Source organism: Erpetoichthys calabaricus, chromosome 1, assembly GCF_900747795.2.
Source record: "Erpetoichthys calabaricus chromosome 1, fErpCal1.3, whole genome shotgun sequence".
Lineage (NCBI taxonomy): Eukaryota > Metazoa > Chordata > Cladistia > Polypteriformes > Polypteridae > Erpetoichthys > Erpetoichthys calabaricus.
In genome coordinates this window covers 130,266,940-130,291,304 of record NC_041394.2, presented here as the reverse complement: position 1 = coordinate 130,291,304, position 24,365 = coordinate 130,266,940, and the positions used below count along the sequence as shown (strand labels likewise).

Sequence of the window (24,365 nt, the reverse complement as noted above, 5' to 3'; positions counted from 1 at the left end):
ACAGACACGAGCACCGCAGGCATTTTTGCAAAGTGTTGAAATGTAATGACTTTCACTTACTTAGCAAAACCAAACTGTAGTGTGAAACAGCTGGACAGTAAAGGGAGAGGCCCTCTACCAGGAATCGGTCAAATTACAGGTTTTAGACAGATGAGTGCATACTGTAGGGCATCAGGTTTTCCATGTGGGCCTCAGCCAGACGAAATCATTTTTTTTCATTCATAATTAAAGCAAACTACCTTTCTCATCTGCCTCTAGCACCTCTTGCAGCATGCGGAAGGTATTAGATTGTCGGGGGGCTGCTCGCGACTCCTTATTCTCCTGGATCATCTTATATACTTCTGAGTCTCGGTCAAACTTCTGCATGGCCACGTCTGAGCTGGAAAAGGAAGAAACACAATGGGGTTAACAACACACAACCATCTCCAAGAAACACAGTTGAAATTTTTGCAGTTTGGGAGAAATGTTGCCTGGTCCTAGGACCACCACTACTGGCCCACAACAGAACTTCATGTGCAGAAATTACTTGTGATCATTTTCCTAGATGGAGGTGGTTGACATAATACCCTCTTACCAGCACTTACTCAAGTTTCTATAGGCTATAAATACTACAATGTTTATCTCTGTATTATTTCTGTAATAGCACATGATCAAAGTGAATTTATTTAAGATTAGTATACACTGGGACATTGTGATAAACTGGTATCCTGATCAGGGTTGTTTCCTGTGACCCTTAACTAGATTAAATGGGTTTGAGAATAAATTACTGAATGAATGACTACATAAGGGCTACTGATTCCTGTAACCATAAGGGATTATTATGTTCTATAGAATGAGGATTGGGGAAAAGATAAAACACATAATAATTTAGTCAAGATCAAGTGACTTGAGTAATAAACTGTTGTGCAGATGGCATCTTATGAGGGTTTGAATTTACAAAATTATTTTCAAAGAGAACTTTCACAAACATAGTCTCACCCTTCTGCCTTTGTTTTAAGCTTCAATCACACATGAATGGAGCGAAAAAGTGACACACAATACACTAGGAATGTTGCTTAAGCCGGACCTACAAGCCCTCCCTCATATTTGATCAGCACTTGGCTAGTACCTCTGAAACTGGCTCAGCAGCGACTAGAAACACAAACAACAGAAGGAGAAAACTGCTCCAGATTTGGGTGATATTTTGGAGATTTGGAAGCTGGAAATGCAATGAAGAACAAGATGGCCCAGCTTTGTTTATCCTAAAGGCTTGATCTCCTACTTGTTCTTTACATTAATCAGCCCTTCCTGGTTTTGCATTAGCAGAACATGCTAAATTTCTGTGACTTTCACCAACCAAATGCTAACAGCTAAATAAAAAAAAAAATAAAAAAAGTGCAGTTGTCCTTTAACTAGACAGGCACATTTTTGTGATGTTAACAATTTAAATTTTGGGAGAATATATCAATTCTGAACAGGTGGGGTGAGTATGTAAACTTAACCTGTTTCTCCAGAGCTTTAAGGCAGAAGCCCTAATCATTGTGACACTGAGTATCCCTATTATTAGTTTGATTTTCAGTTTTTGCAACATTTGCAAAACTTTTGTTGGTATTAAGTAAGTGATTGACAAAATAATAAATGAATGAATGAATGGATATGCAACATGCACTAATATCCACAATAATTACATTTCTTTTCTGCCCGATTTGGACAATATTTTGTTGAAATTTGGCTAGTCATACATACTACATACTAAACCAGTGTCCACAGACTGTGAAGCCAGATAAACCTTCAGAACTGCCTTCAGAACCTTCAGAATTCAGATGGCTGGCAATGAATTCTGACTAAAAGACTTGGAGATTTCAACAGTTTAACTCCGAAACACAGCATGTTTTTGTGTTACTGATGGCTGTATAAAGTTCACAATCATAAAACAGCTCCCTTCATTCAAAAATTTGAAACTGCTGGAATATGTGGTATGGTTTAGCATTAAATCACTGCATTGTAAATCACAACTTATGGAAAAGACTACACTTAAAAGAGGGCAGTTCCACCAGTTACAGAGCATGGATGATGTGCTGAATAATGCAGATGTGGTTCGAACAGGTGCCATGTGTGCACTAAAAGAATACCTACATCTGATCCCAACTTGAAACAGAAGCAAACTGTAACCAGGTAGTATTCAGGTTCCAACATTATTTATTATGATTTTGTTTTTACATTATGTGCAAACTCAAGACTCTTTATTACTGTATATTTGGTCATTACTTTAGTCCAGGAATAGCTTACATTATTGGAATACAGTATAATTTATACACTTTATATTTATTTATTTTTTTTGGAATTAGGGAACAGGCAGTTTAAGTGGTTTTCTCAGGAGTACTAAGTTAATCAGTGTCAGGAATTGAATCAGTGGCCTTGTGGTTTAAAGTTCAATGCCATAGCCAATACGCCACACTGCCTGTTGATCTTGCAGAATTAAACAGGTTTACTTTCTAGTCATCGGGCCATCTCACATTTTTCAATTTCCTGTTCCTTTGGGATTATTTTAGTTCCTGTGTCTAGGGGTCAAATCATTTAGCTTTTAGAACGTAGTCTCTGCAAACATCCTAAAATCTGGAAGCATTATTACAAAACCTAAATCAATGTAAAGTTTTCTAGGCATCATTTTCAAATTTAACATATTTTCTAGAATTCTTCCACTGCTTGTTCAATTTCTGCCTTGACCAAGCACAATATTACAGTTTCTTTCCACTATTTGCAATCCATCAATCAATATTTATTTTACATAGAGCAACTTTCATACAACATATCATTTTACAAAGCAAAAACAAGTACAATTTCAAATAAATTAGAGTACAAACTTTTTCAGTATATGATAAATTATAAAGAAACAAACTAGCAAAGAAGGCCTAACTGTACATGGGAATGGAATGCAAGTACAGTAGAACCAAAGTAAGTACTGTTGAGCCAATTGTAATATCAAATAAAAGGTTTTTCAAGCATAATTTGAATGTGAATACTGGAGGAGCCTCACAGATAGACCTAGAGATGTGGTAGATGCCTTAATGCTTCAGTCTGGAAGCCTCTTCTGCTGATGTGACATCAATTCTGAAACTGTGGGGATGTAGCCAAAGTGCACTTCCCAGCTGGTAGTGTAATCCAAATAATTTTCAAAACATACATTTTTACTAAATATTTGTAATCAAACAACTTGTGTAATGAAGTGGTTAGTGGAGCTGCATCGCAATATCTACACTGCTGGATTTGAATCCCAGCCTGAACACTCTCTTGTGTAAAATTGGAACCTGTGTGGATTTTCCACCCACATCCCAAATGTGTGTGAGGGGTGTGTGTGTGTGTGTGTGTATCACGTTAAATGGCAACCCAAAATGCACTTTGTATGAGTGAGTATACATTATACTGGAATGGCACCCTGTTCAGGTTTAGTTCCTGGCTCCAATCACTGCAAGCCTGAAATGGTGGGACTACATAATGGTTGGTAATCAAAAAGTCACACAATCTGTAGTAAAATATTAATTACATATCCCTAAAGAATGCATATCAACTGGTTTGGAAATGTGCAGAACAGAAACTATTCAAGTCATTGTTTGATATTACAAAAACAGTAACTGTTCAGAGCCACGGCACTGAACAGAAAAATTAAAGCATTGTTGAAGGTGCAAAAATTCTCCACACTTAACCTAACATTCCTTAGGAAACTCATAATTTTAATTTCTTTGGTACAAAGTACTAGCTGCTGACGTTTCAGTTGTCCCAGTTTTATGTGTCATACTTAATTTCTTCTGAACAGGACTCTATAGTGTAAATCAATCTTCATGTGTTGTGGTGTGCAAAAAGAATAAAGTCAAACACCCTTATTTCTGTAGTGAGGTTAGCTATATGACATGCTCAATATAAATGTTTCAAGGACAACCTGCAGTCATTACTTATCTTTCTGAGTATAATATGAGAGTACAAAGGGCTTGTTTTTTTTTTTTTTTTTGGATCAGCTTTGGTGGTGTTAAATGAATCCTGGTGAAGTTACTTTGCAGTGTTTTCTGCAAGTTATCAAACTAATACTTTATGAAAATTTCACTTCATCATTATTGCAAATAGCCATGTCACCAGGCCAATTTAGAGTTGTCAATAAGCTCAATGTCTATATCCTTTATATGTAGGAGGAGACCCACATGGTTATGGGTGAAAATGTGAAACTTCACAGGGCTGGAAGGCATAAGCAATAATAAATGTGTCACACCTAATAAGTCATATAATTATTAGCAATTATATACAATATCTTGTAATTCTGCTTTTTTATCCAAAAGTAATTATTGGTAAACACTCATTTGTATGGTACCCACTTGGCATGTGTGGACCAATTCTATCCAAAGAGCTTCTTTGGTGCTAATTTTAAATATTTACTGATTCTATGGTCTCAATTGCTTCATAATCCATATTGCAATGGGCCATACTAAGAAAGGTGCTTTATAACATGTATATAATACATGAATTATTACAGTACTTAGCTGAAGCTGAACCAATGTGGACTCCTAAAGAAATAGTAGAGCCCATCTGATCTACAGCACAAAATGCTACTAGTGTTTAAAACACACTGTTTTAACTTATGGTGACCCAGGACTATATGCTGGTTCTTGCATAGGTTCAGTCTCTAAAAAAACCCACTGAAATTTACTTACAGCAACAATGAACACTGCATACTGACAGATACATCAGCTGTTGCCAGATGTTCACATACATCAAACATAAAAATAGCAAATGCAACTGTTCCTGAGCAATTTAATCCATCTGACAGGCTGCTTAGTTTTGTTATTAAACATATATGCTGATGGAAGACTAAAAGGCTTAACTCCCTTTCTAAGTAAATCTCTCCCTTAACTATGAATCTCAGAAATGCAGTGTAAAATAGTCCCAGAGACATACAGCTGTTCATACACTCCTACACCAGCCTAGTGACTGCCCTGTCCCTTAAATTCACTCATAAATCACTTTACAACATAGACTTACCAAGGGTCCTGGATGGGTAATACTGTATACTGACTCACACCCTCTGAAGCCGGATATCAAGGTTATACAATGTCCAGAGCAAACTAAATCATCCAGCGACACTGCTTCACTCAGATATGAGTCAAAGTTTGTTTGGGATTGCTGGCTATTGGCTCAGGTAACAAAAGAGGCGGTCTGTTATTAATGCAAAAATCTTTGCTCCGATTGGATGAGGAGGTGAGGAGCATAATGGGCTCCAGCCAGGCGGCCAAAGGCGGGAGTGTCAGGTGATTAAGAAATAACTACAATAATCAGGCATGTAGGCTCAGTGCCAAATGCGCATGCACACAGACACAGAGAGGAAACCAAAGGGATTGCTAGTCAAACCCTCTCATTAGCACTTGTGTCTCACTCGCCTGCTGTGTTTGATCAGGTGCAGCTGTCTTGGATTGATATGCTAAAAAGGCAGATGAGACCCCTGCCTCTGTCTGTTCACAAAATCAGACCCACATAAGTAGTTCTTTTGTGTTCTTGAATGGATCAATTCTTAACTCAATAAGCTGAAGACACAGATAGAAACATGCAGAACAAAACAAACATGGCAAGTAAAGAGTCCAGTTTCAGTAAAAGAAAAGACACACAGCAGAGTAAGAAGCAATGACATGGATCAAGACTGTTGTACAGGGACAACAGCTCCTTGGGAGTTTAAAAGAATATCATGAGCTGAAAGCAGCGGGTCATTAAAGCAATGAATCATTACTGAACCTGCATACTGAATAATTCAATTTGAGGTGGCAGGGACTGGAGCTCATCTCTTTATGTTATAAGCTCACGGCAAGAACCAACCATGCACAGGGTGCCAAGATCACTGCAGGGCTCTTTCACGTACACACCTAACACACAGAGAAACTTAGAAACACCAATGAGCTTTTAAAACACCAAATGTTTTTAAAATGTCAAAAGAAAACCAGAGATCTGGGAGGAAGCCGCTTAGGAGTTAAACTTAGTCTCTTCATGCTAGCACAGTGCTAATCACAGTGTCACCTTGTTGCTCCAAATATGGCCTTAGAAAACTGACAGAAGGAATCCTCCTGAGAAACAGACTGTAGACAACATATTGAAATGTACTTTATATAACAATTGATAATGTTACAGAGCATGGTAATAAAGAAAATAAACTAAAAAAAGGTCATGGAAAAATTTAGTCAACAAGTTATACAAAAAAGAGTTAAAAAATGAAAACATGGTGTATTTACAATTTGGATCCGATTGTTGGCACCACGGGTCACAGTGGGGCCTTCAACTAAGAAGAGGCAATACTGTGTTCCTACAAAAATGCAACGGAGGGGAGGTGCCAGTTCAAACAACCAGATATAATGGGGGATGATCAGTGTGAGATTAAGTTAGCAAAATAAGAACACTTGTGTGTCTGTATGCAAGATTCAAAAGTAATTGTATTTTATTAATTATTTTAATTTTGGAGCAGAGCATAATTTGTTATATTTAGCATAAATGGCATTTTCTAATACTTTAGCAGTACAGTATGTTAATGAAGCTGATTTGACTATGAATAGAAGAAAGAGAGAAATAAATAGATGTAAATGTGGAAGTCCTACTGTTATGAATTCTTTCACATTTCACAACAGTGGATGGTCTCCTTACAAATCAAATAAAAAACTCCACAGGTTGCGTTGTAAAGGACGCGCATAACTGTCACAAGGGCCAGAATATGTGATGTCCATCGCAGCAGAGTCACAATCTTTCAGGGTAGTGCTAACAGGACATGAAGAATCACAAATGTGTATGATGAAATGTCCTGGGAAGAATCAAATTTCAGCCATGTGGATTTCATTAAAATGTCTTCTAATGTTATTTTAACCCTTCTGTTCCTGGGTCAGATCATTAAACACATCACTATAAGGGCTGGATGATACCGCAGGGAGACTTTAATGTTCTATAGCAGCAGCATATCCAATTCCTGGTCTTCGAAGGCCACATACCTTTTTTTAAATTCCTTTTAGCCATGACCCAAGCAATCCACACATACACACAAAACAAGAATGGTGCAAGAGAGTTAACGTTTCCTCCAGAGCTTACCAGGACTATATTTCATTTCGCAAAGCTGAGTCTATTAAATGTGCTTTTAGATCAATCTTTAGTTCTGCTTCATTGCAATTTCACCCAGGTTTGCTGTAAAGATCACAGATGTTTAGAGCCACTTTAAATATTCTTGCTTGTACTAACTGCAAAGTATCTTCCAAAGGGACTGTTAAATGGTTTCACAATACTGTGTTTGTTAGGTTGGCAGATGCTCTTCTGTGCACACATGTGGAATCTGGAATTTTGATCTAAAAATGCTCCAAACACTTTTCGCACAGAAAGGTACATTTATGGTAATGACTAAAAGGTGGAAAAAGAGAAACATTGTGATGAAGAGCTAATTTTGTATCTTGATGGCCACATTCCTGTCAGATATTTTGGCTTTGCATTCTTACATGTCTCAGTAGAGGAGAATATTGTGGAATCCAAAAAGAAGCCGCTTTAGATTCCTGCTGCAAAGCCTTCAAAGTCCATCATGTCAGATTTCAATACTGCATGTACAGTTATTCTACACAGAATGGTATATACCACTGCACATACTAAATTATTTAGTATATTTATAGGAAAACTGCTAAATATATTTCTGATTCGCTATTTAAATGTTATACTTTTTCATGTACAGATGCAAATAAATAAATTACTACCTGTGCTATTTGTCTATAAAGGGTTGAAATCAAAGTAATCAATGTAGACCTCTGTGTTCATGTTTGTATTACACAATACAATATATATCTGTCACACGCCATTTGGTATGGAATTAGGAAAAGTGGTGTTAATGTTTGTGATACACCATCTATTGGAAGGACAATCGCACTGCATTTTATTACTAAAAATGTTTATATGCCATCTATTGGAATAACAGAGACATAGTAATTGGGTGGACACACACACACACACACACACGCACACGCACACGCACACGCACACATACTTTTACCAAGGTAGAAGCCATAAAAGATTATACTGTATTTACTCAAACAAAGTGTATAATGTGCTACTTCATGACATGCTTTTTTTATAATAAAAAGGACCCACTAATGTTTGAATGGGGTACTGTTCGAAACTTGTACTATAACTACTCTATAATTAAACCAAAGTAACCCTCGTAAATGTGTATAATGTTTCAATAATTCTGTACTTTAACCCTAGATAGTAAATCGCATAGGTTTACAATAGCTAATTTAACGAGTAGCTTTAAACTGTATATAGCTTTTGCATGTTGGCTTAGCTTTTATGAAGAAAAAAGATAAAATTATATATTATACATTGATTGTCAAGTGATGTTGAATCTAAGTTTGTATTTTAATACAAACTATATAATTGTTAAATGTGTCCTGATATGTAAAGCCACACAATTGAAAGAGGTTGAGCTTTTTTCCACATAACTTTCTATAGAAGTGTATCTATATATATATAAAATCCAACATCTGCCTGCTTTTCACGAGAGAACTAATTAATGGATTTAGTTTGGGTTATTTCCTATAATTTGATTGAACATTCCGGTTGATGTTGTGACTTCTCTCATCGCGCTAAGTATCATAGTTCGCTCGTGGTACCAATTTATTTGCGTGCATCCGAGAAAGATGCAACGGACTGAGGGGAGGGTGGCGGGGCCCTCCTCACTCACGTGCCAGCCTCGGGGCATGTACCTTACCTCCGCATAGCTAGTGAATTCACTTGCAGGAGCGATATAGTCGCACTAATCTGAGACAGAGGCTGTGGGCCGAGGGGAGGGGCAAGCATGACGTCAGGATCAGGGAGCCGGGCAGGACCCTCCTCACTCATGTGCCAGCCTCTGTTTGAGTTGGGCTACATGTCGCCACGTTTTGGAGTGTACCTTGCCTCTGCTTAGCTAGTGATACCTGTTTGTTTATTGATTTTTAAAGTTTGTCCTGCTTCACTACTACACGGGCGGAGCCGTGGGCAATGGCTAGTACAGTATATAAATGCTTGTGCATCAATGCTTGATTACATTTGGAACACATTAAAAATAAATTACATTTAAAGGCAAACACTATGGACTATATAAAAGCAATTATTTTACTTCACGCTAATTTCACCATCATATTACTCATGTTAATCTGAACATGCTGTACAATGATGAAGCATTTTTCAGATCTTCTTTCTGCACATCACTTCTAGGATCCGCCTCTTAATATTGCTTGATTGGTTAACCAACTGTACTGTACTGTCATTAGTGAAATGGGTAGCCTTCTGCTAATGGAAAGCTTGCCCCTTCAAAGTATTTTGTATATGCTTTTGTATCGAATAACAACTCCTGCATCTTCAGGTGTATGGGAGTGATTTTTTAAATTGCTATTGCTTCTGCATTAGAAAAGAAGAGTTTGGCCCCTTGTGAAAGTGAGACTGGTAGTAATATCATGACTGCCTGCCTCAGGTGTCACATCATGGCTGGAAAATTCATTAAGGTGTCCTTAATGGGTTTCTGCAATCATGAGTGATTTTATTTTGCCTGGTTTTCTTATGTGTCTTACAGGAAAATGAGAGTAAAGAGAAATGTTACAGGATGTTTACGTTTTATGGAATTTTCTCCCCATTGAGTGTCAAACAATGCTAAACATGTTTTGCACATTAGTGTCACAACCCAACAATTGCATACTAAGTTAAAAATTAAAATAAAAACACAATGTTGGTAGAATCCAATGCTAGTAAATAAACTGAATATGCAGCACAATAAAGTTTTAAGTCTACATTCAAGTACATAGTTATTTTTTACTATGAACATTAAAATCTGGATTATTAAGTAATCTGATAGTCCTTAAATTCTTTATGCTGTGTGAATCAGCATCAGTGAAAAATATGGACACACCTGATTCAATGTATTTTTCCTTAAAAACATTTTGATGAAAAGGATTATGGTTAGCTACCTGACAGTTATTTCCAAGACAAATACAGTACACCAAACTGCCTAGTGTAACAGAGGACACCAACTTGCTGGCAGCCCCCCTGTGATTCTTGGTTCCTCACCTGGCCAGAAAGCCTTTATCATGGATGGATTGAGGGAAGCAGCCTTCTGGGAACATGTACTGTCCCTGTGTTATTTAAGTGGTAGCGTCCCTCTGGTGGATCTGCCATTTGCACATCTGTAAGGCTGCATGGAGTTTTAGTCCCAATGAGCAGTTCTGCTGGGCTTCTTGGGATCAACTAAGGCGTGCTGAGCAAAAGATGATTCCTTGTTTTATACAGGTTCTGCCTGGCCTGGAGGGGCTTTGTTGATATACTATGATGGCACCTGAAGTACTCCCTGGACCCAGTATAAAGGAAACCACTCCACCTTACTTAGTTGAGATGGAGTTGGGTGCTCACCTGGGAGGAGTGGATGGTTGAGAAAAAGTAAGAAAAAAGGAAAAGAAAAAGTTGTGCTGTGTTGTATTTTGAACAAGATAAACTTGTATGGAGATACAGTCTATACTAAAAGCACTTCCTTTGAATTGGGACTACTGTTGTGCAATTGTGTCTGGGAGGTTTGGGGCTCAGTGGCACTCCCTACAGGCCTGAGTTTCTTTCAGGAACAAAATATTTTAATTATTTTACAATATTTTTTAAAATGTTTTCTTCTAAGTAAAACGTAAAACAGTTTTCACATAAAACTTTACTAAAACTTACAGTTGAAAAACATTGAACCACATTCATCATCTCCTAGTTAAGATGTATACTTCTTTAAAAGTGAACTGGTGGAGCTTCTTTGCTCATTAATGCATTTGGGCCAATTAGGTGTGTTGTGACAAGGTATTGTCAGCATAAATATTTGGTAGAAAGCCATTATTTATAGTTGCAGTGGGAAATAATATTAGAAGAAAAACTCAACTGATTAAAAAGAAACAGTCCATCAATACTTTAAGTCAATTTAGGGAATATCAAGAACTTGAAAGTGCTGCTGCAAAAAACATCAAGTGCTGTGATTAAACCAATTTTAATGGTGGCTGGCAAAGGAAAAGCTCATCAAGAATTATACAGTATATGTTGTAGATGGTAAGATTATCAGTGTCACTAGCATGAGAAATCACTAATTAACTGCACCTTAGACTTCAGTTCAAATAAATACTTCACAAAATTCAAGTAGCATACATATCTCAACATCCACTGTTCAGAGGACAATTTGAGCCAGGCCATCATCACTTGATGTAAACCAAGAAAAGGTAAGTTTAGACCATTGACATACATCTGTACAATCTAGGCATGCGTAGGAGCAAGGGGCTGGGTGACAGCCAGTCTGACATTTCCCACTTCGAAATTTCTAATGCAGGTTAGAAGATGTCTTCCTCTCTTTATTGCTATCAGAGACTGGACAGCATCTTTGAAGCACAAATGTTCGACATCTGCAACTGGTGGGCAGTGCTTAGCCATGACACGGCAGAGTGACACTGTATTATTGCTTTGAACAAAGATTTTAGACAGATTCTTTAAGGCCAAACTCTCCTTATAGGAATCAACACCTTAAAGGTTTGACCATTTGGCATAATGTCGACTAAAATCATCCAAAAATAGTGAGAGTGACTTTTACTGCTGAATGGGACACCTGAAATGTCATGTTTTTTCAAGAAGAAGTTAGATGATGTTATTCCACTGAATGTCATTTGGTCTCAAATATAAAGAGAATGATTAACCTTTCATTTCCAGTAATGATCTATTGGAAAAAACTTTCAATACCAGTGTCATGGTAGGAGAACAAGCCTGAACATATTTCTTTGTGGAATATTCTGTTATTGATGATTAGATTCCCCCATCTCTGGGACTGAGGTCACCGAGGTGGTCAAAAAACTCCTTGGTGGCAGGGCCCCAGGGGTGGATGAGATACGCCCGGAGTTCCTCAAGGCTCTGGATGTTGTAGGACTGTCTTGGTTGACACGGCTCTGCAACATCGCATGGACATCAGGGACAGTGCCTCTGGATTGGCAGACCGGGGTGGTGGTCCCCCTCTTTAAGAAAGGGGACCGGAGGGTGTGTTCCAACTACAGAGGGATCACACTCCTCAGCATCCCTGGAAAAGTCTATTCGGGGGTCCTGGAGAGGACGGTCCGTCGGATAGTCGAGCCTCGGATTCAGGAGGAACAGTGTGGTTTTCGTTCTGGTTGCGGAACAGTGGACCAGCTCTACACCCTTAGCAGGGTCCTGGAGGGTGCATGGGAGTTTGCCCAACCAGTCTACATGTGTTTTGTGGACTTGGAAAAGGCATTCGACCGTGTCCCTCGGGGACCCCCTGATAAGGGCTGTTCGGTCCCTGTATGATCAGTGCCAGAGCTTGGTCTGCATTGCCGGTAGTAAGTCGAACCCGTTTCCAGTGAGAGTTGGACTCCGCCAGGGACCATGGTCCTCAGCCGTAAAAGGGTGGAGTGCCCTCTCAGGGTTGGGAGCGAGATCCTGCCCCAAGTGGAGGAGTTCAAGTATCTCGGGGTCTTGTTCACGAGTGAGGGAAGAATGGAGGGTGAGATCGACAGGCGGATCGGTGCGGCATCCGCAGTAATGTGGGCTCTGCATCGGTCTGTCGTGGTGAAAAAGGAGCTGAGCTGCAAGGCTATGTTCCTATCCTCACCTATGGTCATGAGCTATGGGTAGTGACCGAAAGAACGAGATCGCGAATACAAGCGGCTGAAATGAGTTTCCTCCGCAGGGTGTCTGGGCTCTCCCTTAAAGATAGGGTGAGAAGCTCAGTCATCCGGGAGGGGCTCAGAGTAGAGCCACTGCTCCTCCGCATTGATGAGGTGGCTCGGGCATCTGTTCAGGATGCCTCCTGGACGCCTCCCTGGTGAGGTGTTCCGGGCACGTCTAACCAGGAGGAGGCCCCGGGGAAGACCCAGGACACGCTGGAGGGACTATGTTTCTCGGCTGGCCTGGGAACGCCTTGGGATTCTCCCGGAAGAGCTAGAAGAAGTGGCCAGGGAGAAGAATGTCTGGGCATCTCTGTTCAAGCTGCTGCCCCCGCGACCCGACCTCGGATAAGCGGAAGAGGATGGATGGATGGATGATGATTAGACTTCATGGAACCCCACATGCTCACACTTCTGAATATTACAAGACATCTTTGACATTGTTCACACTTCCCTTGGAAAGACAGAGCTCCCTTATAGTTTTTCTGATCATAATTTGTTGGTTCTTACCAAAGAGTTTATTAGCATGTTGAAGCAAAGCCAGAATGGCCGCTGCTGCTGTCTGGACAAAGCAAGGCATGTTAATGAATTGTGTATGGTTTCTCTCTGAACTCTCAATTCACGAAGTGACTAATAGTGCATTTATTAACAGCAACGTCTCCATATACATGTTTTACTGTGAATGATTGTTACTGAATCCTACTTCTGCTCAAGAAATTCTACAGCAGCCTGTTGTTTAAAGCACAAATCATTGCACCATGCAATTTTGAAGGCCAACTACACAAGTTCTAGGATGTTGATTATTCTACATTAGTGCAAAGGCATATAGGGCATTTCAAACTAACCACAGAACAAGTTGCAAACATTTTCTGGTAAATATGACAATGTGCAGAAAATATAAATTGTTTTGGGAAACCCTTATGTGTGTTTGTGTAACTATATACTTGTATATATATCATTAAACAACACATTTTTCTACATAATGTGCATATAAAAAATAAATGAATCAAGCAATTATCTATTTCCCATGAAATCTAAGGAACAGTTAAGTTTTAAAATTGCCAATTTCAAACAATCTTTAGGAGATAACGAAAAAAATATTTTAACCTCTATCTTAAAACTATATGATTAGACTCAAGTGTTTTAGAAGGGGCTTTCATTCTGGTGATTGACCAAAACGCATGACTTTCAACAATTCCTTATTAACCCTTAAAGATGTACAGTATCATCAGTGAACTCATGCTTTTAGCACAGCCCTAGTTTCATTTCCCTGGATTAGGAAACACCAATGAACAAGAGACAAATGGAATCGGCTTAACACACATTTCCCCTTCAAAACGACAAATTGATCATTTTTAGTACTAATATAATGTATCAGTATTTGTGACATTTGCAATAAAGTGGTTACTAATTTAACTTTTGCACATCACACACTCTGCAAGTTTAGACAGCACCAGGCTTTGAAAGATACCTCCTTCTAGGTGAATTGCTTGAGACCCAGGAATCTGGTGTTTTATCCCCCGGGCTACGAGGTGAATATCGGCCTGGAGGAGTTGGGGTCCTTGGGAGTGAATTACTCCGAACATCTGGTGCACAGTTCTAAAGGCAAAGCAGAAAATAAAGACAAGTTGAAATAATCACAGCAACTAAAAGTTACAATAAAAAGAGTTAAAAAGACAATGAATGAGTAAAATTTCACAATCTTGCATCTGATTATATTTTTAATCATATATGTGGTTTTACAAATCCTAACTGCATTCTTTACCTTAAGTTTCAATTCTCCCCCCAATCTCAGACATACAGCATTTTTTCCTAATCTTCTATTTTCTAGTCTGTCACTTAATGGAAAATTTCACCTATACAAATGCAATCTTTTTAAAAACCTTTTGGAGATGGTGTAAGTTACCAATTTTTCAAGTACTGGCATACTTTTTAAGCTTATAAAACAGCCATTAGTGTAAGGACTGAGAACTGGATGCATCTTTTTGGATATCCAGCCTTCTTATAAAGTCCTGCCTCTGTTAATGGTCACCCAAATAGATGAGGACACTTCATGGCCAGATGTGAAAATTTAATGGTCCACAGAGATGTAACCCATTTTATCTTGTGTCTACTGTCAGATATGAAGGTGTGCAAGAGGCATTTACTTTTTCCACTTCTGTTATGCAAGAAGGGGTGTTTTGGGAGTTCTCCTTTCTGCATGACACTTTATTCAGTGTAGACAAGCCTGTAAATGATAACACCTACCAACCTTAAATAAAATGAATTAAAGGCACAAATGGGTGCAGCCCTTAGTATAGTCACTGCATATATGGCACACACTAAGACCACTCCCTCTCTCTAAAACGGCAGGCAGGTTTTGCATCAGATTTCACAACCTACGTTACTAAATTGGGCTCGAGTGCTCCTGAAACTGACACTCCAAAATCACCAGACTTGCTCTGCAATAAAATCTGAATGTCATAAGCTGAACAAAAATTGGAAACAGAATGGTCCTTCGGGTGTCATCCAAACCAATGATGGAAATTACAGCACACCAGCAAGTCAGAAGGGCAAATAATCCTTGTTTAAATCTTTCTCTATAAAACATATTCCTGCGGTCATGGTACTGTTAATGCAATCCTAAGCCTTTGGACATTAGCCATGTTCAGTGAATCTTTTATATAGCACCATGTATTTTCCACAATGTTACAATCCTCAATAAAATGTAGTTTACAATAGAACCTCATGAGAGAGGAACCTATTTTGCTGACTGCAAAGCATCTCTGCATTGCGGTAATAATTGATAGGGGTCTTCGAAGAGGCTGTAAGTCTTGTGAAGGGTTAAGTAGATTCCAGCAGAAAATTCTTTGCAAGCACTAGACAGAGTGAGAGAGAGCACCATAGACTGGGAGGAAGCCAATATTATTTCCCCAAAATGCTAGAGAATCACAGATAACTAAAGAGGGGAAGGTGTCTGGAAATAATAATGGATTCCTGCCCCTTTAATGAAAGGAGAGCTCAGTGATGTAGTTCCACAGGAACTGCTAGAGGCCACTGTCAATTTACAGCCCTGGAGTTTAGGAATAATTTCAAGGGTGACACCATAGTTACCCCAACGTAAACGGGTGTTCTCTGTGAATGAGTGTAGACCTAGAAGGCAAATAATTGTACAAGTTCTGTAGTAATAGTTTAGGAGAGATGGGTTGCTGGAAAGAGGGGAAGAAAATGGAAGGAGTTGTTTTTGTGAAGCAGAATATCTTTACATTAACATGTACTCATTTATTACATTTTTATCCTTCCATTTTTTTAAAAAATTCTGCTGGCAACTGCACATTTCGGACTAGTTGAATTTCCTAAGCAAACATTTGCTATTTCCCTTGCTGTATTAATGAATGGCAGATCTGCATGTCTCTTACAAGGATTAGTTCTTTATCTCATGTTGTTTTGCTTTATTTTCTTGTTTGCTTTGTAAACAGCATTATAGGATTAAGATGTATTGACTAAGAAATCACAATACCTACAAAGCTGTGTTAATGAGAATATTGACACATTTTTTTTTTAAGCTGGGTGCGGCCTGCAGTTTATATTACTTAGTTTCGTTTTAGTCAGCAAGTAACAAAATTAGTGACAATGCAAGTCCCATATCTGTGTTGTGCAAAACAGAGGTGGGGAATAAAACACATAACCACCAGAAAAAAAGAGAAAGACTTCAGGAAAGAAATACTTATTAAACACTTCAGAATGATACTTCGGTTACAATGCAACACTCATGACACAATAGTCTAGTACTTAATTATTTACTGCTTGTTTGCTTATTGACTAAGAACACCAAGCTTCTTCAGTACATTTGACACCATTGTTATTAAGTCACATGGCACAAGAGACTACCAGCTAGTGCTGCTAGAAAAGCATATAACACACTTTGAAAATAACTTTTTTTATTCCTGAATCAAGGCATGGTTATGGGATGGATAGATTGACGTGTGTGGGAGACAGTTCTAGCTAACTGTGAACACTACTACAGAATCAGAAAGTTAACTGTCAAATGTAAAAAGTGAAGAGAAAATTAACAAAACTTATTTTGCAAGTACTTAAATGTTTTCTGTGCAAAGGTCCTCAAATAACTGGAAAAAATCAATCTCTCTTGCATATTACACATACTTCTGGGTTATTATGGTTAACTAATTCTAGAATTATGGAAGCACATTTTCCTCTATGAAGTCGGATTCCAACAGTTCTGTCAAGGCTATGCTTATTTAAAGTATAAAATGAGAGTGCACAGAGATCTCTAAACCCAAACCATCATAATTAGAGGTGGCTTCTTTCCTAAATAAAAATCTTTGCAGAGACCACTATATGGCAGCTCTACTAAGGCTTCAGAAACTTATAAATAAAGAAGTTCATAAATTATATTTCTCATAACTGCTGTCACAATCTGTATATTAGAACTGTGATGGGTCAAGATACGTTCTGACAGATCATGTGTCACTAATATGGTAGAATTCTATGAGGTAGCTACAAAATCATTTGATCTGAGGGAAACTTAGTTTAATTTATACTGATTTTTTAAAAGGCTTTTGATAATTTACCACTTACAAGGCTTATGTTTGAACTATAAGAAGTGGGAGTTCAGGGATAGAGTGTAGACAGGACTCGGGAGGATAATTGACCCCGATACGGCAAAAAAACTGAGATACCTTTCATGAATTAGGAGATGCTAAAATTAGTATATTTCAGGTGTCAGTGTCAGGGCTGCTAATGTTTTAATAAACATAAATAATATTGGTAATATAAATAAAAACCTGGTTATATTTACAGGAACCACTAAAACTAGGAGCAACGGGCAGATACTTAAGCCATTGGATAACTATGGACAGATAACACTTGATCAGATCTGTGGCAGATGAAAGTAAAGGTAAGTAAAGGTAAATTAATGTAATATGTTTCATAGGAAATAAAAATACTATTAGATTCAATTACATAATAGGTTGCTGAAACATAGAAATGCGTCTCTTGAGGAGAACTTAGGAGTTGTAGCAAATTCATCACCGTCCTCATCCAGACAGTGTGATTAAAACGTTGTCTTATACAGCACTCTGTTTACAACACATTATCAAGGGATATTATTATTAAAGGAATATTTCACCCAAATATGATCCTTTATGTACCTGTTATTTGCCTGAAACCTTTTTCTTGTTGAAGGTCTCAGACCATCTCAGATATGCACATACATGAGGCATACTTTCCAGTTGATAAGACTTCCACTTGCATTTCTTTAGCCTTTAATCACTAATTGTACACCTCCCAGACCAATATTAGTATCACTTTAAGTGCAATGAAAGAGTAATTACTGGGCAAAGACTCCTGACCAACAAATGAGCATGTGACGGGTCTTTAGTTTAAAAGGTTGATGTCATTCAAGTATGTGTCAGAGTCACTCACAACATCTTCTTCTTCTTCTTTCGGCTGCTCCCATTAGGGTTTGCCACAGCGGATCATCTTCTTCCATATCTTTCTGTCCTCTGCATCTTGCTCTGTTACACCCATCACCTGCATGTCCTCTCTCACCACATCCATAAACCTTCGCTTAGGCCTTCCTCTTTTCCTCTTCCCTGGCAGCTCTATCCTTAGCATCCTTCTTCCAATATACCCAGCATCTCTCCTCTGCACATGTCCAAACCAACGCAATCTTGCCTCTCTGACTTAGTCTCCCAACCGTCCAACTTGAGCTGACCCTCTTATGTACTCATTTCTAATCCTATCCATCCTGGTCACACCCAGTGCAAATCTTAGCATCTTTAACTCTGTTACCTCCAGCTCTGCCTCCTGCTTTCTGTTCAGTGCCACTGTCTCCAACCCATATAACATAGCTGGTCTCACTACCGTCCTGTAGACCTTCTCTTTCACTCTTGCTGATACCCGTCTGTCACAAATCACTCCTGACACTCTTCTCCACACATTCCACCCTGCCTGCACTCGCTTTTTCACCTCTCTTCCACAATCCCCATTACTCTGTACTGTCGATCCCAAGTATTTAAACTCATCCACCTTTGGCAACTCTACTCCCTCCATCCTCACCATTCCACTGACCTCGCTCTCATTTACACACATGCATTCAGTCTTATTCCTACTGACCTTCATTCTTCTCCTCTCTAGAGCATATCTCCACCTCTCCAGGATCTCCTCAACCTCCTCCCTACTATCGCTACAGATCACAATGTCATCAGCAAACATCATAGTCCACGGGGACTCCTGTCTAATCTAATCTAATCTTGTCAACCTGTCCCATCACCATTGCAAATAAGAAAGTGCTCAGAGCCGATCCCTGATGTAATCCCTCCAGCATCACTCACAACATAATTTCTGGAAATGGTTTATTTAAAACATTTTAACAAAAATACACGTGTTTAGAATATGTCTGGGTACCTGAAATTTGTATTATGCAACATGAGATTTTTTTATGGACAATTTCATATTGCAGTTTGCTTTTGATCAATTTAATTCATGACTTAAACCCATTGTACCAGGAATGGAGAACACATGCCTCAAGTTTTCTTGGCTGTCACTACTAACAATGCAGGGAGGCTAACAGATACAGTACATTGAGCATCATTGGTGGGTGGAGTATTCCTTTAAGTTACAAAGAGCACTTTGAACACTTCATATGGAATATTGTGTTGTTTTGGTACTCCATTATTTAAAAAAAAAAAGAAAAAAAAAACACTAGAGAAATCCAGAGAGAACTAGACTTATTCTGAGTCTGCAAAGCATGAACTACAAGGAAAATTAAACAAGTTTAAGTGTTTTCAGTTTCAGCAAGCAAAGATAAAACAGGATAGATTTTTCAGAATTATGGGGTGTAATCAGTACAACGGATGTCAGCAGCTACTTTAAAATTAGTCTTTCATTTAGACCCTGAGCACAGATGGAAGCTGGTTAAGAATAAAATTTCACACAAACATTTAAAGTTTTTCTTTACATCCTTACATCCGAAGCATAGACACATAAAATAAGTTACCAAGTACTCTGGAAGATAGATAGATAGATAGATAGATAGATAGATAGATAGATAGATAGATAGATAGATAGATAGATAGATAGATAGATAGATAGATAGATAGATAGATAGATAGATAGATAGATAGATAGATAGATAGATAGATAGATAGATAGATAGATAGATAGATAGATAGATAGATACTTAGTGATGCCTCTGCAATTTTCAAATGTTTACACAATGATAATCTGTAAAAGGTAGGTGAATCGGAATTGACAAGCTATCTTGAGCTGATCTCAATCAAAATAATTTTATAAAATGGATGACTTAAAATTACTGATCATATCATGCTTATCTGCTTCACATATTAAGCTAATGTCACATTACATGACTTCTAGTCGTGGGGTACTGCATGTCCAGTGCTTGTCACTGGACTGTCAGTTTATATGGCTGAAAATCACTAGCCATGGCACATTTACTTTATCCTGACCATCCAGCACAGTTTGCTTGCTTGCATGTTTGCCCTTTCTGTGACAGACAATGGCATGCTGCCTGACGGAGAGTGCTGTAAGAATGGGGCAGCAGGTACAGTAAAGTCGGCAACAACCTCTGCCCCTTTTATCCTTTTTCCATTTTGTTGTGGTTCATAAAACATGAAACATAAGAGAGACTAGCTTCTCTTCTGTTTGTGAGGTGCAAAGCCTGTGTTCCTTATTCCTCATCACTGCATTATATGAACTGTATGTCCAAGTGAGCATTCGTTGGCTGTCAGCTCTAATGCACACACAGCTTTCCATCATCACTAAAGACAAATTTTGTTGGATCATGTGACTAGGCATGCTGCACTGCGTTACTGGCTTCATTGGAGTATGCCGTGGACTGCTTCCAACTCTCTTAAGATTAGCTAAATGAAGGCTACGAGTAAAATCCACTGGAAAAGTTGTTGAATATGATATGGCTTTGAAATATAATCAACAATCATTTGTATGTATTGTTTTGTAAAATATGCTGCTGTTGTGATTGGAGCAGTGAAGACCATCATATTTTACTTCCAAATACTGTTCTAAAACAAAACTGGTTATGCATACATTTTAGAAAAAGAACTAGTATTTGATATATTGACTACTAGTGATAAGTCGTGTAAATATACTGGATTAGTGAATAAAAATTAAAATATTTAGAGTTTTGATCTGAGGATACAATAACAAAAATAAAAGAACTGCTTATGCTATATGCACTGTGTGCCTTGAAATTATACATCCTTCAATTGTACAAGATTACTTGCTGTAGTTTTCAGTCATACACCCTTCAGCTCTAACACATTCTAAATCTATCTGTGCAATGATACCTATCAGTAGACAGTGACTGTACGCAGGACTTAAACCGAAGGAGAAAGGAACATTTAATGTGAGACCTGAAAAGTTACAAGTGAGGTGATGTGCACTTGTCAAACAAAGTTTTAAAACCATTGCAAGTAAAGTGTGTGTTTGTGTGTGTGATGTCTACATAAGCTCTCCCTGAGTTACAGTGATTCTTTTATGAACCCGTATTCCATACTGCTCAGTGTATATTGTAAATATACTGAACACATCTTGTGCCTTGCACCTACCTACCAAGATTTGGTTCCACTGTGCTGGGACACTACAAACATGACACATGGAAAAAGCATGTGGGGAAGTAATAGTTAAAGATTAACGTAAAGCTTTCTTCCACTTAAGTATATGGTGCAAGGAAAACCCTGAGGGTTCCAATCTGTGAGTTTGTTAGATGTTAGTGGAATCTGTCATCACCACAAAATTTCAGTACTTGCCTGCACCTTGAATACATATCTCTGACTGTGTCTTAGGAGGAAATATTCAAATTAAAAGGGGAGAGCTGGGGATGAGATTAAAGAGAACATTTTCAAAACACAGCTTTGTTTTAGATTCTTCCTTATAATGTAACATAAACCACATATCTGTCAGTAAAAACAGAAACACTGAAGAAATTCCACTTATTTTAAAGTAATGGCTGGCCTTAAATTTGCTTATTTGCCTCATAATAACATTAAGTGCTTTTATCTACCCTCCTAAACTCTTTGAAATGATTTAGAAGTCTGCTACCTCTTCTCATGGAAGGCCCTCTCTCTAGTGCGCAACATTCTACAAAACCATGGTAAAATTATTCAGAAATACTTGTAGAGTTGGAACACAGGCAGATTAAGTGACTTATATGTGCGAGTTTCATGCAGAAATTAAATAAGCACCCTGGTGGAAATTAAAACTACATAAAATATTACTGAGGTGGCTCTGAGGTGGCATCATATACAGTAAGCTGAAACCTGTACTCCAAACATGAGTTTATAACCCTAGTCTTTTCCATATAGTGTGTTGCCATTTTCTAAATGGCACTCTAATTATGATTGTAACTTCCATTTTTTCCATCTAGGTGTATTTTTGACTATAATGAGGAAAAAGTAAGGAACAATGTATAAGCCGGAGGTAGCAATGGAATAAATATCAAGAAAAATTAAAAATCTGCATAAAAGTATTAAACCCAATAAGAAAGAGAAAACCAGAATATATCCATCCGTTATCTTTTTTCAATGGTAGTAAAAATTGTGTCAGAATTACTTAATGCACCTTCATCTAACATATGAAACTTACAACTAAGATTTAACATTCCTTATCAATCAGGTTGGGTGGCTATTGTGAATTCAGATGATTCAATCTGATGTAGTGAATTCTAAATATTGAAGCATTCCAAGAGTTAGCAACTGGTTTACGGTAATCAAGCTCAACATTAATAAATGTCTGTCATATGCTAAAGCTTTGAACAGTTGCTGCTAAAGTGATTTTGATTTTTACAAATTGATTTCTCATTGTGTATTACTCTGAATATTAATGCTTGGCAACTAGAGACTATTATTTATCCAAAACATTCTGAAAGACAAGCAAAGACTGTATTCCAAGTAGGTCTTAGCATTGAGCATTCCTAAAACATGTCACCTCAACAAGTACATGCCTGATATCATTGTTAAAAAATGGATGATAATTTATGAAGTCACTTGTTCCAAGCTGTGGGGAGCCTTTGTCTATCCTGGTACAAGCAGCTACAAGGTGGGAACCCCTTCATCACCCCAAGCAACTTGCTCATAATGGGAACACTTAAAGCTGTCAGTTATCCTATTAGTTAAGCAACAGATAGAATAAAAAAACACAAATTGTTGATCTTTAGAGCAACGGTGATTACAACATGTTTAAATCAAATGCATCCAGGAACAAATCCTTAAAATCTAAAAACAAATGGAGGGCAGATTTTTGTGGGTTTGACAAAACAACTTGAAAACAAAGAATGAGAAAATACAAACTTTGCAAATATAGAAAAGGTATGGTGTCACTTCAAAACATTCTAAAACAGGCTCAAAATAAATACACTAATAAAAGTAATACAATGAAAGGGTTAAGAAAATGGCCTAAAACAGGTAAATAAAGGCATTATTAAAATGTAAGACTGAAAAGATCGCTCTACAAGAAAATGAAAATAACAGTAAACAAATACAGACCTACAGGAATACTGAAAACTACACATTGCAAGGAATAAAAAAATATTTGAAAGGTAAAAAGAGAGGCTGAAAAAGAATTGCTGCTGAAACAAAACAAACCGCAAACGTTTTCAGTACTACTCCAGTTAAGAATAATTCAAGAGGCCTCACAGATGTGTAAAGAACAAAAATCACTGAAAATGATCAGCAAATAGGGGGTGAACTAAATACATTTTTTACCATGTATTTATAAAAGAGGAATGAATGAAAAATGCAAACAAAAGTAAAAAAAAAAAAAAAAAAAAAGGCTCAGAGTTTAAAGTAGAACAGAATAGAACATAGATGAGTTAAATATTAATACAACCACCTAAAAGAATTTTACCAGTGATGTTGAAAAAAAAAGAGATGTACTTGAAAGCCTCCGCTAAGTATATTCTGGCAGTCATTTTAGACTACACAAATATATGATGATTTGAAAACTGAAAGCTAACCTACAGGAAGCAGACCCTGATAAGAATTTCGGGGTTTGCATTGATGCAACATTCTCATTCTCCTCTCTGAAAGCCAACAGCATTCTGATTAAAATATTTTTAAGATGTTCCTTAAAACTCTCCTGTTGTGCTGGTTGTCTGATATGTGTAAGGTAAGTTTGTAACATGTCTCTTTCTCGCCCAAGATCCCAAATTCATTAGGAATATTCTGATAAAATCTAACAGGAATTTTTGTAATCCAGGATGGAGAAACACATTGTGTCTTACTTTCATCTAGCAGAAAAATATAACTGCATGATAAAATTTTGTCTGCAGAATTTGAACTGAAAACAAGCTAACAAATACATGTTTTTTGGGAATACTGTGCTAGGTTAAAGAACGTGGCAGAAGAAAAACATGCAGCCTTAGACACAGCCAGGACCCAACAGGAGATGAATTAGAGAAGACAGGGCCTTTTATATGGGTCTAATATAGTGTAAGCAATGCAAGGATGACCTGAGATAAGTAAGCAATAGTTGTTTTACTTTTTTATTGGGGATCCAGTTATTTTTTATGCACTCATCTGCAATAAGAAGTGACAGCATTTTTAAAACAATTCATTTGGCAGGACCAATTTTATTTAATTGAATGACAACTTAATTTAGCTCAGGTGCAAGTGTGTGTGACAGCGGGTACTG

At 37.8% G+C, this 24,365-nt stretch overlaps 1 protein-coding gene across 2 annotated transcripts in view; it reads right to left on the bottom strand.

Annotated features, from left to right (window-relative positions):
- Positions 1-24,365, bottom strand: part of pdlim2 (PDZ and LIM domain 2 (mystique)) — a 187,531-nt gene that overhangs the window by 7,039 nt on the left and 156,127 nt on the right. For both annotated transcript variants that reach the window (XM_028806199.2, XM_028806208.2), the window contains exons 7-8: positions 14,167-14,294; positions 240-379 (exon numbers count right to left, since the gene is read on the bottom strand). In XM_028806199.2, coding sequence (XP_028662032.1) covers positions 240-379; positions 14,167-14,294 — 268 coding nt within the window. The remainder of the gene's footprint in view (positions 1-239; positions 380-14,166; positions 14,295-24,365) is intronic.